The sequence below is a fragment of the Saccostrea cucullata genome, unplaced genomic scaffold, assembly GCF_032062105.1.
Source record: "Saccostrea cucullata isolate Sc308-1 unplaced genomic scaffold, CSIRO_AGI_Scuc_v1 ctg68, whole genome shotgun sequence".
In the NCBI taxonomy this organism is placed as follows: Eukaryota; Metazoa; Mollusca; class Bivalvia; order Ostreida; family Ostreidae; genus Saccostrea; species Saccostrea cuccullata.
In genome coordinates this window covers 779,181-797,205 of record NW_026939588.1, presented here as the reverse complement: position 1 = coordinate 797,205, position 18,025 = coordinate 779,181, and the positions used below count along the sequence as shown (strand labels likewise).

The window sequence follows — 18,025 nt, the reverse complement described above, 5'->3', positions numbered from 1 at the left end:
CTGACTTAAAAAAAATACATGTTTTGATTTGAGAAAGAAAAAACAATTTAATAGAACGGACATTTTCATGGCACAGCATGTGCAAATGAGAAGACTTTTACTTGCATTTATCTTTATTTATGTAGTATCGTTAAGATTGTGATGCAGTGTGTGTCTTCCAAATTATTCGATACCCAAGATAATGCTGTGGATACGTTCAGGTTTTTTTTTAACCGAGACAGGCTATAGGCGAAAGGTTTATGAAATAGGGTTTCAAAAATTTTGTTTAAAGTCAGTGTTTTCTGAAAGCTTTGGTCGTTATAATAACCTTGTTATCAAATATATCCTTTGCAGAACTGGTACTTTTATTGACATTTTACGAAAAAAACAGAGTCTTTCGTTTTTTCTTAAAAATGACTTTGGATAATGTCCTCTACATTACAGATACATACACTCTTATTTGGTAAATTGAAAATTTAAGTTTAAAAATCTGAATTTTAAAATTTCCAATTTTTTTTTTGGATTGGTAAGTGTACACCTTCTGAACAAACGGTAGATTAAAAACTCAAACGTTAAAAATCCAGAAATTGGAAATTTGAATTTTGAACATTTAAGGTAAAAATCTGAAATATCAAAATTTGAAAACCTGTTTGAAAATTTGAAAAATTGACTAAAAAATTTAATTTCAATATACCAATTAATTATTATTATTATTTTTTTTATAAATTTAGAAATTTGAAAAAAATTTATTAACATGATTTTAGAACTTAAAACCATTTTAGAAATTTGAAATGGTAAGTGTTTAATGGACTTTTGAGCTTGGATACTGTTCGTTATCTCCATATATATTTCACAGACCCTTCTCGATCTTTTACTTAAAAGAAATACGTACTTTACCAAATGTTATATAGAAAAACAGAGAGAATACAATATATACTTTATTTGAAGGTTCAATAAATTCTGAAATAAAATTTTGAAAATCAAAGATCTGATTTTACTGCCACGCTTTGGAGTTTTATTTTTCTGTATTTGTGATGGTCCATGTGCACTTTGTCTCTCTACGTGTATTTCACATATTCCTTTTATCATCGAACTCAATTACTAATGAGTAACTGTCCGTTAATAACACTTATTCATAAACTTTTGCTTGTTAATTTAATTGTTCGTGTATACAAACGATAAAAATTTTTGACATTTCTTATTGTATTATAAATTACCATACATATATATAAAATCATATTCTATTTGAGAATGTTATATTCAAAGCAAAATTAATCTCAACTACAGTATACTTATGTAAAAACCTTGTAATAAACTAGTCATACATTCAAATTTCTTAATTTTCCGTTAGGTTTCTGGCTCACTATGGTTTTCCTCTGAAGTTTCACTGAATTGTCTAGTGACATAAAAATTGTGTGAGTGTTCATAATCTACAGATTCATTAGAGGAACAAACCGATCTGCTTCCATGTACGTGGGTTGGTTCAATATATGTCCCATCGTGTCCATGATTTTGTCTTCGCCTACATTTTACGACTATTACAACGATGGAAATAATGATGACGATGACAAGTACGGCACCTACAGACGAACCAACATACAGCATCGTTTGGCCCTCGGGTTCTGGTGGTCCCTTGCACTGAGGTCCACAACATTTTGGACCACACTCTGAAAGATTCAGTAGAGTCTCGTTACATGTATTTCTGACGCTTATATTCCAAGAAACGTCTAACTGTTTTAAATAACAAGGGTTGTCCCAAAAAGTAATACACATGAAAAACGGATAAGTTTCTCTTTATTAAATAGGACAAGGAAAAGTTTACCTTTTTTGAGACACTGCTTGGAGGGACAGGTTTCCTTCAAGTCACAAAACCCTTTAACCAAAGCTCCGTCTATTGAACTTGTGCACCAAGAACAACCAGAGGTACGGAAGCATTCACTATATATATATATATATATATATATATATATATATATATATATATATATATATATATATATATATATATATATATATATATAAGGATTATTTTGAATTTACTCCATGATAAGAAACAATATAGTTTTTAATAATTAATTGACTGCAGCCTCAATAAAAAGATATGCAGAGTCAATGAAAGGGATATTAGAAACAAAAAAAAAGAATTTTGTCGACTTTTGGACAGATTTTCCCAAAAGTTTGTACTATATACAACAAAATAAATTATAAATATACTCAGAATTTACAACTTGCCTTTCTGTTTTTCGACAAGGGCAACTGGTCGGAAAACAGGTTTCCAGATTTCTAGTTTTTTCTTCTTCGGGTACACTAACAGACTCAAGAGTTGGTAGCTTTGGATTACAAGGATCTATTCCTTCCCTATCAACATTTACAAATTCATTGATTAAAATTGCTTGAAAAAAAAGAGAAAAACAGAAGTGTTAAAGAAATGCCTCTGAATGTAGAAATGGATTACAGTGGAAATTGAAATTTTTGGACATGTTTTTGACCTTTCCTTACATGTTTTCATATTTATTTTCACATTCGTTGAAATCTATGGTCTTGTAGCAAAGACATGAACAGGTGTCTTCTCCGCATTGTACAGAACTGGGAGAAGAGGAACTCTGAATAAATATAAAAGTGAAAAGTAATTATATTTATATAAAACTCGTTATTTATTATATTGATATCAAATATGTGGATTATTGTCCCTTGGTTAATTTATGTATAAGCTTTTCACATTTACCCAGGTAATGTTATTGAATAGTACAATAAATGTTGTCTTACCAAACCTCTCTTTCGAATAATCTGAACATGGGGAACCGAATTAAAATGTATATATGCAGGAAGGCTTACTTAATATTCTTTGCTGCAGAAAGTTTAACATTATAAAGTCAAATATGAAATTAATAAATAAAATTTATGGAGATGATAAGCAGTATTTAAGCTCAAAAGTCTATTAAAGAATACAAAAATGTGGAGCAGATCAAACAGGACCTTAAAACATTGGAGGTGGGATCATGTAGTATGGATCCCACCTCTGATGTTTTGCAGGTCCGTGTTTCCTCTGCTCCTGTTTTAATTTGTATTGTTTTATGGACTTTTCATTTTGAATACTGTGCGTTATCTCCATATGTTTCATGGAGGAGTGAGCATCCCCTGCTGACCAGTCACATCCATCGTTTTCTCCTTGTCATGATCGGGAAATGATGTCGACAATTCATTGTGTATATAATGGTCAAAAAATTAGTGTGGAAAACGTCAGTCAGCATTTGACTCAATGATAAATTGTATTTACTGACAAGTTCATTGTATTGACCATAGAACTTACGAAATGATGACTTTAAATGACACTGTTGATATACTTGTTTCAACAACTTGTTTGTCAATAACTTCTTTTTAAAAATTGTTCATACGTAGAGCATGCTCTTGCGTATCAAATCAACAGAAATATAAACACCTTATGCAGGTGATGAAAGTATACTGCTGCTTAAGTAAGGGAAGTTGACGATTGAAAATTTAAAGTCATCTCGTTTGTCATAAAGCTTGGTTGTTAGATTACCATTTACTTATCTAGTGAGAGTAGGAAATGTACCGGCGTAGAACAGCATGTTGATGAGTCATCATTGGATACTATTTCTTTAAGTATCAAGAAAACATTCGATCCAGGGACTGGGCGTATTTCGTATTTTTCAATGGGATCTACCAAACCACTCAGCTGTGACCGTAGTAATTTGACCTGAAAAGACGATGATGTAATTAGTTGATAATTTTTTATGCCCAGCATAGGATAACATATATAATAGATATTTTAACTTCTTCTTTAACATTCTGATCTTGGCAGGACACTGATATTTTGATATACCTATAGCATGTTTGGGGGACTTCAAATTTTTAATTTTACAAAAACGGTTTTTGATGTATAAGAGCACAATGACGAATATAAATGTCATTTATTTAATTCTGACAGCTCAAATGTGTTTACCCTGTATGTGAACTGTTCCTTTTTGTTTTCTGTGTCTCTGCAAGGTTGACGGTACATGATACCAGTTGATATCAGAGAACGAGATATTCTGCCCTCCTGCCAAACAAAATGGAAAGGTTAACATTGTATAAAATTTGTAAATAAATATCAAGGAGGCTGAGGGGTCAAAAAATTAACCATCATATATAACTTCATTTTTTAGATATGATATCTTAAGCTATAAACTATCGTTAGGCAAAGACAAAATTCATACATTTTAGTTTTGAAGTTTGATCATTTTTATATATCTTCGTATGGGGCTCTTCGTCTAAAGGAAATTAATATAGTCTAAAAATGGCCACCCTCGTCCTCTGAAGTAGAATCTTTAAGATTTCAGACAAACATATTTCTCAAAAGTCTCGAAAAAGACTCAAAAGACTTGATAATTGAATCACGTAATATATTCTAATATTCTGGAAATTTATACTGAATCTCAATAGTTCCGTTTTTATTCTCATTTCGATAATTTAACATTAAAATAATATGACTAATTCACAATTACTAATATTTAAGGTAGGTCCGTACTTTCAGAATTTTCTGTCAAACTGATAATTTTTCAATTTGATACTTTGAACAAGTCTAAAAAAAACACCCTTAAAAGACATATCTTTGCAGATTGATTTTCATACAACATGTCTCAGCACACATACCTCTAAAAACTCAACAGCCAAAATTGCACATAAAAAAGATATCATATTTCTCTTAAACCAAATCACATCAAATTTAGATTAAAACTTATGAAGATCAAAAATATTCATTTACCTAGAGAAAATTTGAAATATATTTTTTCTTTAAAACTATTGAGAATTATATCTATTCAAAAACATGAAATTTAAAACAGTCTTTTGAAGACGTAAACCCCCCATTTTTGAAATATCAATTTTTTCAATTATTCAATGTAAAATTTTTAAATAATAAAAATTAAATCAATCAATAAAAATAGACCTCAGGTTAGTTTGCTTAAAAGAAAATTAAAAAGATTTAGGTCTTTAAAAGCAATTAAGAATTTTGTATAAGTTCTAATGACATATAGGTCTTATCGATAATTTTACCATTAAAATAATATGACTAATTCACAATTATAATAAACTATATTGCTTATTCTCAAAATCAATAGAAAAGTGAAAATCATAATTTTTTTATATTTTATTTTATTTGTGTAAAATTAGAACCGGATCAATACCAATGTCTGCTTCTATATGTTATAGAAACTTTAAACATTATTCTTAGGAATTCTATTATTCCACAAATTTAATAGCTTCTTATATTCTTGATATTCTTGTTTCATCAACTTGTTTGTCAATAATTTACATCGTTCTAGAAATTGTACATACGTAGAGCATGCTCTTGCGTATCGAATCATTTGAGATTTATAAACTCCGTAAGCAGTTGATGAAGGTATATTGCTGCATAAATAAGGGAAGTTGATAAAAAAGTTTAAGTCATCACGTTTTCATTGAGCTAAGTTGTTAGATTACCATTAACGTCTTTTTCAAGTACAATATCCAAAATTAAACAAATGTTTCAGACTCTGTGGTATCTTTTATCTCAAGCTCAGCAGGATATATCGTATCGACATAAGAATGGATTTAACCATTGTTAATTGACAATACGTCGTCGATCTATCTAAATGTCGAGTTGAAGGCCACAGCAAGTGTTTTCTTCTTTTCACGCATAAGATTTTGCACAAATTCTGCTTCAGATTTATAAAAAATAAAAAAACGAGGCGCAATTGGTACCAATGGGAATTCCAATAGATTGCTGGAAGACCTGGTCTCCAAAAACAACATCAAACTAGTAGATATTGTCGATCAGCAACTCAAGCATCTTTCGATTTTAATTTCTGAGTACTTGTGTGTACAAACAGAATATTTTTTCAAATGACCAATGGCAAGATAAGTAAATTTACACCTTGTAGGTGTTATGAAATTGTTTTTAAATGATGAAATAACATGTGATGTGGATTGGTTCTTTACTCATTTATTGACATAGAAATAACTTACCATGTAGGAGATATGGATTCGATTTTTAACTGGAGACGTGGTCTCAATGTAAAAAGGGTGCATAACAAGGAATCCACTATTGTCTATCACTATACAGCTAAAATATAAAATTATTTCATACCTTACGTTATACTATCTCACGATTACTATTGTCTATCACTATACTAAAATATAAAATTATCTAATCTATTACGTTATACTTTCTCAGGCTTACTATCTAAAAGAGATTTAAAGGCATTAAAATATCACTTATAAATAAATATCTATAAGCAAATAAAAAAAAGATCATTTCAACTTTCCAAAAAACCTTTTATAAAAACACTATAATGAATAAAAAATTTTGTTTTTTTAAATATAAAATATAAACATCTGATATTATATTTCATATTGTTTTAAAAAAAATGTTATCATAAATAATGCTAAAGTAACAATTTTCAAGCTGTCTTTATAATAATATTTTTAAAAAAAGGCAAGCACGATAAGACTTGATATTACCTATACAATGTTTTGTTGGCACATATTGGATATTTATCTTTTAACAGTTGGTGAAAATGATAAATGGAGAAGTCTGTTCCAATAACTGCCTCTGTTTTAGACTTAGGATTCGTTGCACTGGAATATATATAAGTAGAACAAATTAGTGCAAATAAAAGAATGACAACAAACTTTCTCTGATTTAGCATTATAATGTGAAATGAAGTAGGACAACATTTACATTGATACTACATGTAATATTAAATGGAGACAAGCGCTATTGACAATTACGTTGATGATAAAACGATATCAACAGTCTATCATGATGAAGTAAACTAAAGGTTTTCATACAAAATTTTATGCCATATATTTAAAATTAATTGTTTGTGGATCTTTTTTCCGTTAGTCCTGTCATAACGGCGCACACACGGGGAGTATACCGCTCGACCGGGGGTACATAATCCTTTATCGCACCTAATCCCACCACTGATGTTTCAAAGGTATGTGTTTGATCGGTTAATTATTGTTCGTTATCTACATGGTGATATTTCACTCATACTAAACAATTTCAGCAAAACAAAGTGAACCATTTTAACAGTCCATTATTTCGACCTAAAAAAGAATTAAGACGCAAACAATATTGAGTATACCTTTTCAAAATTACCCTTGATAGCGTTATAACTTTACCGGATCCCCACGAGTCTTCATACGGAGCAGACACCACGTTAATCAATTTCTGTGCAACTGTTCGGCGGTACCTGGTAGAATGATTAAAAAATATTTCGATCAAAATTCCACAATTTACATAGAAACTCAAAATATTGCATTCCAGGACGAGGTGCCTTTTCTTTTCTTTCTTCAATGTCTTAGAAATTAACGTAAATGACAATATTTTTATCCAAAATATAGATTTATTTTTTAATCTTTACACACCACGGTCTAATTTTGTGATCATAATCATTGGTAAGGCGGACGCCTGGATAAATTCGTTGGACACCATCTTCAGTCATTATGTATCGCCAAACTAGATATGGAGCATCTTGATAAGATACAGTCTTCCAAAACCTTTCAATGGGGTATGTGACTCTTATAGAATTGATTGCCTCCACCTTTAAAATTTCCTTTAGATTAATTTTACATCAGACTAGTTTTGAAGAAATTCGTTGTCATGTACAAGTCATTAAGTCCAGAAAATTCTAATTCTTATATTTGCCACAAAAAAAATTACAAAGCATCAATGCAAACACCATTGAATATGGTATCCTTGTAAATCAAGAGTTGGTAAAAACAATTTTATATATTGAATTTAAGGATAAATGATGTTGCTTAAATCAAATGTAAGAATCAATGTGTTTATGATGATAAATAATGTAAATGTTTGTGTAGAAAGCATAATATAAACTAATAATATTTATTTGATAAGGATTACATCGTAAACTGTACACTGAATGCCCTACCTTTAAACCAGGATTGGTTGTAATTTTTCCAGACAAATAGTCCTCATACTGCTTAATCCTGGACTCGGTCTCTTCAACAAACGTGTATTCATACGGATCCAAGAATGCGTCTGGCGTAAGCTTGATTGTTGTTTTAGCTTGAATATAAACAGTGTTATAAAATTCAAACTTCTTTTTTTGCATGTCTCTTCAACTATTATTATTTCTTTACAATGTTCACCTAATTTGTCTATTCTACATCTGTGACTGGACTCGTATCAGATTTTTAGTTTCGTATTGCATATGAACTGAAGCCCAAATATGTTTAGGATCCCCAGGGTGTGAACATATTTTATCTTAAGCTATTTTTGGAGTGCAGGGCAGGAAAAGCCTACAGTATATGTTCGGTCAATAACTTTCTAATTAAAAAAACATGGGGACAAACGTCACACAATGATTACTTATATCCTGCAGGGATGTCATGTTCTTGGTATTCGTAAAACTACGTAGTGACGTAGGATAGTATGTAACCCAGAATGGCAGAATAACTCATATTAAAATATGATTTTTACACGTGGAAAGAATAGCCTTACATGGCAAAGATTTTAAGCATTTCTAAAGAAACCGATATCAAGATTTCAAGGCATTTTTTCGGGTATTTCTTGTTATAATTGTATATACCAATGGGTATATATTCTGAAAGCAAATATTGTATAGTTTCTAAAAATAATTTTTTAAAAATATTATTACCGTTGCCATTGTTACGAAAAATACATAATCATACTGGAATTTATATATTCTTTTTTTTCTTCTTATTTTTTTTCTTTTTGCTTTGTTAAATAGTGTTAAAACTTCTGCCAAATTCAAATAAATTTTCTTAATTATAAAGCATGTTTGTTTTTTAAATCTAATTCATAAGTTTAAATATTATCAGATTGGGTTATTAATCTAAATTCATTTAATTTTTAAAACTGTTATAAAATGTGATGCTCCCCAAAAAACAGACGTGTTACCACCGCGTTGATTTCGATCACGTCAAAATTGCTCGAATAGTGTGGGAAGTTTAACTCGAGCTAGCAAAAAAACTAGTGCAACCAGAAAAGGAATTTCTGTATATTATTTTATTGTAATTATTTTGTCTTTTCAACAGTGCAAGAATTATTCTGACATTTGCAGTATGAACAGATTTATGAATGTTTCTTTACACTATACTGGTTTTTCATGTCAGACGCGTAGAAATGCGTATATGCCATAGAAGGGGTTATTTTATATTTAAAATTTTCAAAAGTTAAAAAGGAGTACTTAAACATAGTAATTAAACTATTAGACTGAAATTCGTAGGTACACCCAAATATGTCAAAGATTTTTAAGATTTTACTTTTGAAACTTCATCTTATAATAAAAATTTTATAATCATATTTACATAAAACTATAGAAACCTTTTGTTGCATATCTATTGAAATGCCTGCAGAAGGGCTGGGGCCAGGTTGTTAGGTCCCAACGATGGTACACGAAATCATTGCTCTGGACAGATGGCCGAGAATGGAACGCCAAGGACGTTAGGCTGTTGTTTTTTGCCATCACCAAACAAAGAGATAAGTTACTCCCAGAAGCAACGATCTATAAATATTTATTTTACAATCTGTTCATAAACTATTATTTTCTTTACAAATTTTGGATAATTTGAAAAGTGGAAAATTTCGGTGGAATATTTTACCGGAGCCCAGTAATATACAGCATCAAGCTCCCTTTTGGAATCGCCATCCAACAATCTGTCTCCTCTAGTCTCATAAATAGTAGTCAACAGGCTCCTTTGTCCTGTCTCAGCCCTGTTTGAAGAAAATTTTAATTTAAGAAAATAAAAATAATTTTGTATTTTAAAAGATAATAATAAATATCCTTTCATGATAATGATTATTTCAAAAGCGGATAGTACAATGTAAATTTTGATTAATGAACAACTATATGTAATAATCTAAGGAAATAAAAACTGTATTTGTTCGCATTTTGATTTTTAATTAGAGTTTCTCGAGGACGATATATCTAAAACCAACTGAAGTTTTTTTCTCAAAAAGAAATCAATTCTATGGAGAAAGGCTATTCAAAAGACATTCAAATGTCAATATGCATTAAATCATATTTGCCTTTTCATGGAATCTATAACTACATGGACATCTCCAGATCTTTCAAAGTTGAAGATGTTATTGACGTCATACTCTGTCGCATTGACATCACGAGGATCTGGAAGAAGCGGATGAATCAATGTCCTTTCCGCGCCGTCAATGATAAAAACATAAGAAAATTCTCCTTGCTGAAGGTAAATAATTTCTGTTACCAGCTCACTGAGCAGAATATCAGCGCAAGCTACCCCAACAAAAGTCCCTCTGTTTCCAATGGGGAGACAACCCGTCACCACAAACTCTAAAACGCAATTAAGCTGTAACTGTTCTCATCTGGTTTATTTCATGAAGTTTGAAGTGTTATTCATTATAATTATATGAAAAGAAATTCGATTTTACAAGTTTCTTTCTTGCTTTATTAAAAACTTTACTCTTTGCGTTCATAATAAATTACGATTAAAATTATACCTTTACTAAAGAAATCTTTATAGGGCTGTGTGTATGTTGGTGTCTGAGATATGGAGACGCTGGAATAGTCGTAATAGGTTCCCATAGCCTCCCGAAGGGACGGCAACATGGCGTCTGTTAAGGTGTAGGATTTCCCGGGCTGTATTATAAAGAAGCATGCATATTTTTAAAACATTTTTCAAAATGTAAATACGGCTTTGTCATGTGATCAAATCCCATGCAGGCCGAAGGACTGAATGGTGGTTTAGATCACGTGCCAACCTTTATTTACATCCCGGTAAATATATTATTACTTATAATTACGACTGATCGAATTCAAATATGTGTACTATTGTTTTCAGCCTATTTTAATGATAAATTTTGATAAAATCTCAAAATATGTCTTTTAATATATTTAATGCTTACTGTAACGTAACCATATGAATCGTCATGCAATGTCTGTTTAGACATATTCACCAACAGCTCTTTGACTTGGCTGCTTAAACCTAAAAGAGACACAACAAGAGCATGCACAAACGTATATATTTATTTTAATATTATTCTCTCCAATTAACAAAATACTATACTCACAAATGTCATAAGATTTGGAAAACGTGAAAAAGTGTGTTCCATGAAGAAAATAAATTTAAGAGAGAGAGAGAGAGAGAGAGCACCCCCAAAAACCACAAAAATAAATCCCATCTCAAATATAAAAAAAAAATATTCATACATAATTTGTAAACCACTATAATGAGAATTTTTACCTACAGCATTACAAACAAATCTCTTATTTTTCAGAAACCAAAAGCATTGCGTTTGGCTATTTGTTAAAAATTGCTACAGATACTTATCTATATGCCGCTATACATTAGATACTAGGTAATACTGTGCTATATCTGAAGCTTTGTATGGATCCTTATGGAATGCATATCAATGTTAATTTATCTTCAGTACTTTACTATATATTTACCCACTCTTCAATTGCTCCCTTATTAATATTACGCTTACTATTTCCTAATCCGTACGTGTTGATGACAACTCTGTTTTGTATTTTCTGATTCTCGTTCTTGATAACCTCAAGGGGGTTGCCTCCACTGTTAGTCCCATCAGTCACAAACAAAATAATCATATCTAAAATAAAAATCGAAATTATCTAAATAGCCTGATCCTAAACTTGTAAAGTTTTTGGTGTTAGTCGTGAGCTCTTTTGTTAGACAGGCCCAAGTGCATCTGCGAATTACATTGCATTTTACAAAACAGTTGCATTAAAAATCCATTTGAAACTGATTTTGAAAATGTAGTGCATAAAAACTGTTTTTCATGAATGTCGTCTATTTCACGACTTTGTCACAAAGTGTGATTCAGACCTTATCAATCTTATTTTCCTTTTCTAACAAAGTGTTAAGACAGCATGATTCAACATTCTAATATTTCATGCCTCGGCAGATGTTTTCTTATGTGTTGTGGAACTAAATAACATCGATGCAAAATACACAAACATTGTGCTATCATTGTTAATCTATTTTGGAGAAGACGGGGATTTTTTTTTTACAATTTGATACCAACATCAGACATGAAACTTTCCATAAAAAAGTACCAGTTTACACTAACCTCTGGCCGCATTCTGTTCGGTTGAGTTGGTTTTAAAATATCCGAATGCTTTACGTAAACCCACTTCATAATTCGACCCTCCTTCTGCTCCTTTTGAAGTAATGAATTTTTTAAGCACATCTTTGGTTGTGCGTGTCACTGGAACAAGTTGTTCATCGTAACAATCATTTGGACTGCTTGCCACGTTGTTAAATAATACAATAGCAATCTATTAAAATAAAGGCATGGTATGGTGGAAGTTATTTTATATGCTAGTGATAAATTTGTGAATTTAAAAAAATAGTATAATTGAAATTGGAGACATGAAGTGTTTCAGTTATTTTGAAATATCTTTATTTATCTTGAACCCTCTAACCATCACAGTAAAGAAATATAGGAATTTGATAAATACGTAAGCATTATAGAAAGATGTTTTGGGGCTTATATCTTCATATGAATGAAAATTTCCTGAGAGGGACGTTTAACAACAAACGTACAACATATACATTCATGCTCTTTTTGTCATATACCCAACACTTCGATTTCCTCATGAATGAAGATTCAATAAGTTAGAAGTAAAGGGTTTCTACCTATAAGCTAAGTGCAATTTTTTTTTTTCAGAGTCTTTTTTTGTTTGAATTTCTGTTCCTTTTTCCTTATGGACTTTTCAAAGTTACCCGAAGAATATTAGCTTACATTTCTTGTTATTAAGCTATTGTTGCGACAATCATTTAAAATAAATCTTGTGTATTATAACTCTGCTTGCCATACAATTTTATTCTAAAGCTTGAATTTTGACAGAGGCTAATATTTTTCATCATGAATTAACCTACAGTTTTTTAAACAAATGAAACATATGGAAATAACGAACTTCATTCAAGATCAAAAGTCCATAAAACAATGAAAAAAATAGGAGCAGAGCAAACACGGACCTCAAAAACATCAGAGGTGGGATCAGGTGTCATTGAGGAGTAAAAGAAACAATATATACCCTGTCATGAACGCTAAGGGTTTCCATGACAGTTATGGCGGCATCTCTTGTCTCTCTTAATTTGTCTCCGCTCATAGAAGCGGAAATATCTAAGACAAGCACCACATCTCTTGGTTTAGAGGTTGTACTGGACACGAAGTATGGCCTGATTTGAAAGGAAAACAAATTAATATAAGTAAATAGTCATACATATTCTAAGGACAGCTTTTTTGCTATCCAGTTATATTTTTTGGAAATAAAAAGCAAGAAAAAGAGAAACAGGTTTTATCATGAAGATGATCGTTCTCGATCGAAGGAATAATTAAGCAATGAATCATTATTTTTTTGAAAGACATAGTCTCACAACTGCAACGGTGTGTGCAAACAAATTGAGTAACGAGTGTAAGCGCGTTATGAAAATATGTTTGCACACACCGTTGCAGTTATGAGACTATATATTTCAAATAATAATGATTCATTGCTTATATTTATATTTTGTAATTCTCTAGATCTAACTTGACTGCAAATGTGATTTATATTCAAAAACCTATGTTTTATCCTTCGAGTACGCTACAGTTAATGGAAGAGCCAACGTAACAGCTTCTGGTCTATGTGAGCGTGATTTTTTATTTTCGCTGATGACGTTTGCGCTTCATCGGCGTTCAACGATTGTGACGTCAAACTAAACCGTATGCTTTAAAAACCTTTAGACACCCTGTACGTGTTATGGTGGTTTGAATGCAATAAAAGATGTATTAGCTAATACATCTTTTAACATTTTTGAGATAACATGTTCTTACTTTTTTTCTGAATGTTCCTTTTAATGACTGGTAAAAGAGTCTCTCAAATAACTCAAATTATATAGAACATTGGTTTCTCTTCGCTTACATTTAATTAGTTACTGGTGAAGTCTAAGTACCGAACGATGTCAGAATATGGAGTAGGTAACGTACATTTCAAGGTAATAATATGTAAATTAGTAATAGGAAAATATTGAAAAAAAAGCGTTCATTTCACGTTTTAACGCAGTATTATCATGGGGAGTCCGTGGATCAAACGAGTTGCAATCAGTCAACTTAGTTGACGGGTAATTAATAAATAGTCCTGAAGTAAATGCAATGTATTGAAACTGGAGGTTTTTATTATTTTGATGGTTGTCTTTCATTGTAGTCAGTATATCCATGGTGGGATATTTTATGTTGGCATTTTCTACGTAGCTTGGCTTACTGTAGCAAAAACTATCTACCGATACCTGAAAAATTTAATCAAAAGAAATTATTGTCTCTGATTAAACCCATACGTCCAAGGATCAACATTTACCTTTATTCCTGATAATGCCTATATTTTTATGTCTTAATGTCTATATTTTTATCTATGTATTTTTACTTTGTTGTTAGAGTACAAAAGAATGATTGCTTTATTGTATAAGGCGCTTTATTAATATAATAATAATAATAATAATAATAATAATAATAATTATAATAAGATAATAATAATACCCACGTAAAACCTTTGAAAAACATTTCTAAGTTAATAATCACCCTGGTTCTGAAGTGAAGGTTTTTCTGATAAGTCCCGTCCACACAGCAGTCCTGGTGCCTGATACTAGAGGTCATCTGCTCATATGTATCCTCCATGGTATTTTTAAGATCAACTAAAGCAGTTTTTATACTTTCCATCCGTTGAGCAATTTTCTTGGAAATCTGCAAAAATATTAGTAACAATGAAATTTACTTGCATTTTTGTGCATCCGTTGCCTTTTTACAAACTTATGAAAAACGCTATTTAGCGCACAGTATTCCTCATTGTTATATTAATTAATTATTATAATGCTTGTAATGACTGTGAGAGGTATACATTTCATCTTTTAAGAAAATATTGATTTTAATTTTGTTGTTCATTAAACCTGAAAGCAACATTTACATTATAGTTACCATAGTCTTTAGTTACCATAGTTACAATAAGCAATTCTTGTAAAAATATGTCCCTATTTTTTCCTTCATTTCAGATGTCTTAACCAATGATGCCATAGCTCGCCAAGTAGGTTCTACCAAACTGTTTTTCTGTTTCCGTTATGTGATTCTACTTTCTTGATAACATTTATACCTATATTTTGCCATAATTACATAACTAATTGAAATAGAAATGTAACTTACATCTTGTGATAATCTTTGTCCATCTCGAAGTTGATCGTTGTAATGCATGTTATTATATATTTCCTAAGCAAAAGAAAAACATCCAACTTCGTGACAGTATTATTTAATGCTTATATCTTAGTGTATATGACTTTGAAAAAAAATGTTTTCCAATATCTTGAAAATATTGCCATAAGCTAAGTAGTCACATGCAAGACTGCAATACAAAGGTTACGTTGATCCTTTCTTCAAGTTGTTTTTGATAATCTTGCACGTTTTAGTGAATGCACAGGAAGGCTTCTTATTTTGAATTGTTGCTTCTTTAAATTGTTTCAACTTAAGTATGCAAACAATCTTTAAAATTACGAATCGTTTCTTATGGTTGATTTTAACGTTTCTTTCCAAATTGTATTTTATCATTTGCACTGGAGGACTGCAAGTTGTATCCTCGGTAGATCTTTTACGAGTTATCTCCTATGCGAGCTCGTTTTTTACTGTCTTACTCCACATCTTGGAGTTGGGTTTGATAATGCTAGGTTATAACAGTAAATGTTCTACCTACTGTGTGATGCGGGCGACCAGATCATAAAAATATCATATCAGCGATTCTGAGGTGACGAGTTTGTCGGCAACACAAGCCTTTTCCAAATTTATATCGGCGATTCAGGCTTAATGAGTTTTACTTGGGTGACATAGTCCTTAGTTACTTAAATGCTTTCTTCTGATTGAATTATACGCATTTATTTCTAGCGTTTAGTAAATTTATTACCTACTATCTTCTTTAAAACTCCAGATGTTACAAGACATTCGAATTCTAAAAGCATGCTTAAAAATTGAACCAAAGGGGTATTTAAAAAACCGAAAAATATATCTGTTTGATTCTACTCTGGAAAAAAAGCATCTTTAAAAAATTCAACACAGATGAGGAGATTAAATCTAAAGCAAGAAAATACATGTAAATGGTGAATAAAAAATACAATGAAATATATGGAGATATTTAACAGTATCCAAGCTTTAAAGTCCATTAATCAACACAAAATTTGAGCAGCAAACACGGACCTCCAAATCGTCAGAGATGGGATCAGTGCCTTGGAGGAGTGCATTTTCATTCACTGCCGACCGGTCACACCCGCCGTGAGTTCCCTGTCACAATCGGCAAACAACGGAAAAACTCGACGACAACTCAATGTATACAATAGGCCAACAATTATTATGAAAAACCTCAGTCACCAGGTGATTAATGTAAATTAATGCATATAATAGGACTTTGACTATATGAAAAAGAATAAAGTTTCATTTTCCAAGCATATTTTTTTCATATCAAAGCAAGCCGATGTCACATAAAATTTACGTTTATGATGATGGACAGAAAATTAACCCATTTAGTTCAATTGTTTGCAAAAGTCATCAGAAAAAAGTTATTAAGATGAAATAGAAAAGCTTTACATTCAACTTGGTTAGTATATACGAGTTCCTCCTTGGTGTAAGAGAAAATTTAAAATTAAGAATTTTTCCCATTTTTTCTCAGATTGTTATAAAATTATATATGCACTTGCCATGTTTAAAAATATTACCTTTGTAAAATATTACCTGCATTAAATATTACCTGTATAAAAGACCTTCCTACAGCATCTGCCACTCTGTTTAATTCGCCGGCCAGTATATCACCATTTATTCTTTGGTCATTAGTTCCCTTCGCTGGCTCAAAACTCCCCAAGAGAAGAATTATAACTATGTAAAAGCTTCTTAACATTGCAATATTTAGGCCTTCTTTCATTTAATTAATGTTCTTTATACTCCAAAGTCTTTAAATGTATTTTTTTCAAACTTTCAAATGTAGGTCATGCTTCTTAATGTTGTTTCTTTTTTGCAGGCTTCATACTCAGGTTGGGAATTCCCCGGAAATCCCAGTGTAGTTTTGCATAAACATTTCTATAGGTCTTTGTTTCCCAGGCTACCAGCTATAAAATGCAAACATGTACATTATATTATATTTTTACAGCAAAAAGATATGATGCAAACAACAGCTACACATTCATGCACTACATATTGTTTTCTGAAAAACATTCGAATGCTGAATTCTTTACGATGGTTAAATCGCACAACTCTGGTAGCGAGACGAATAATAGAAATATTAATTAATGCTTCATATAATCTCTACAAATTTCTAAACAATAAAATATAGGGAGATAACAAACAGTATTCAACTTAAAATACATTAAACAAAAAACAAAATTGGAGCAGAGTAAACTCGGACCACCAAAACACCAGAGGTGGGATCAGGTGCCAAGGTGAAGTTAACATCCCCTGCCAACAGGCCACACCTGCCTTGTGGTCCTTGTCATGATCGGAAAATAACGGAATATCTGACGACAATTAAGTGTGTATATAATGGCCTAGCAATTCGAATGAAAAACGACAGTCAGCTTTTGACTTTCAATAATGAAATAAAATTATTTGAAAAAATTAATCTAGCAAACCAACTGATTAGAATGTGTGTTGTCCTACGAGCTTCAAGGACCCAATCTCACAAATTTTTTTAAAACATCAGATGTGGAATCATGTGCACTGTAAAGGCGTAAACATCCTCTGCATTCGCCTTGTGCTCGTTGTCATGATCAAGGAAATGGCATTCGACTTAATGATAGATTGTATTTGTATGCTTACAAAGTCATTGTATAGACCATAGAATAGTGAATGTTAACGAGATTTTTTATCACAGCAACTGTTTTATGATACTTTTATGCATTTATTTAATATATTTAGATCTTTCAGAGATTGGAAAGTGCTAAAGCTTCATTTTTTGTGTTTTTATCTATTTCTTTTTCAATATTGTTATCCGATTTAACATTTTTAAGCCATTGATAA

General features: G+C 31.2%; 2 protein-coding genes across 2 annotated transcripts in view; both read right to left on the bottom strand.

Moving 5' to 3' along the window:
• Positions 1-18,025, bottom strand: part of LOC134253414 (uncharacterized) — a 230,129-nt gene that overhangs the window by 92,315 nt on the left and 119,789 nt on the right. The gene's annotated exons all lie outside the window — the stretch shown is intronic.
• Positions 1,154-17,103, bottom strand: LOC134253380 (VWFA and cache domain-containing protein 1-like). The gene is made up of 23 exons (XM_062735901.1): positions 16,764-17,103; positions 15,179-15,241; positions 14,564-14,725; positions 14,069-14,274; positions 13,044-13,194; positions 12,074-12,281; positions 11,471-11,593; positions 10,889-10,968; positions 10,484-10,622; positions 10,040-10,316; positions 9,613-9,724; positions 9,335-9,515; positions 7,917-8,053; positions 7,393-7,568; positions 7,110-7,217; positions 6,481-6,597; positions 5,986-6,082; positions 3,944-4,039; positions 3,554-3,697; positions 2,479-2,582; positions 2,212-2,337; positions 1,802-1,917; positions 1,154-1,646 (listed from the first exon to the last, which is right to left on the bottom strand). Exons 1-23 carry the CDS (start codon positions 16,932-16,934, stop codon positions 1,327-1,329), a joined length of 3,414 nt encoding a protein of 1,137 aa, XP_062591885.1. The 5' UTR covers positions 16,935-17,103; the 3' UTR covers positions 1,154-1,326.

Bases quoted from the DNA above. Each gene is read 5' to 3' on its own strand.
- LOC134253380 (XM_062735901.1), bottom strand. From the start codon at position 16,934: ATGAAAGAAGGCCTAAATATTGCAATGTTAAGAAGCTTTTACATAGTT. The intron at 15,242-16,763 runs GTAATATTTAAT...TCTTTTGCTTAG, and splicing joins TAGGAAGGTCTTTTATACAG to GAAATATATAATAACATGCA. The intron at 1,918-2,211 runs GCAAGTTGTAAA...ATATATATATAG, and splicing joins CCTTGTCGAAAAACAGAAAG to TGAATGCTTCCGTACCTCTG.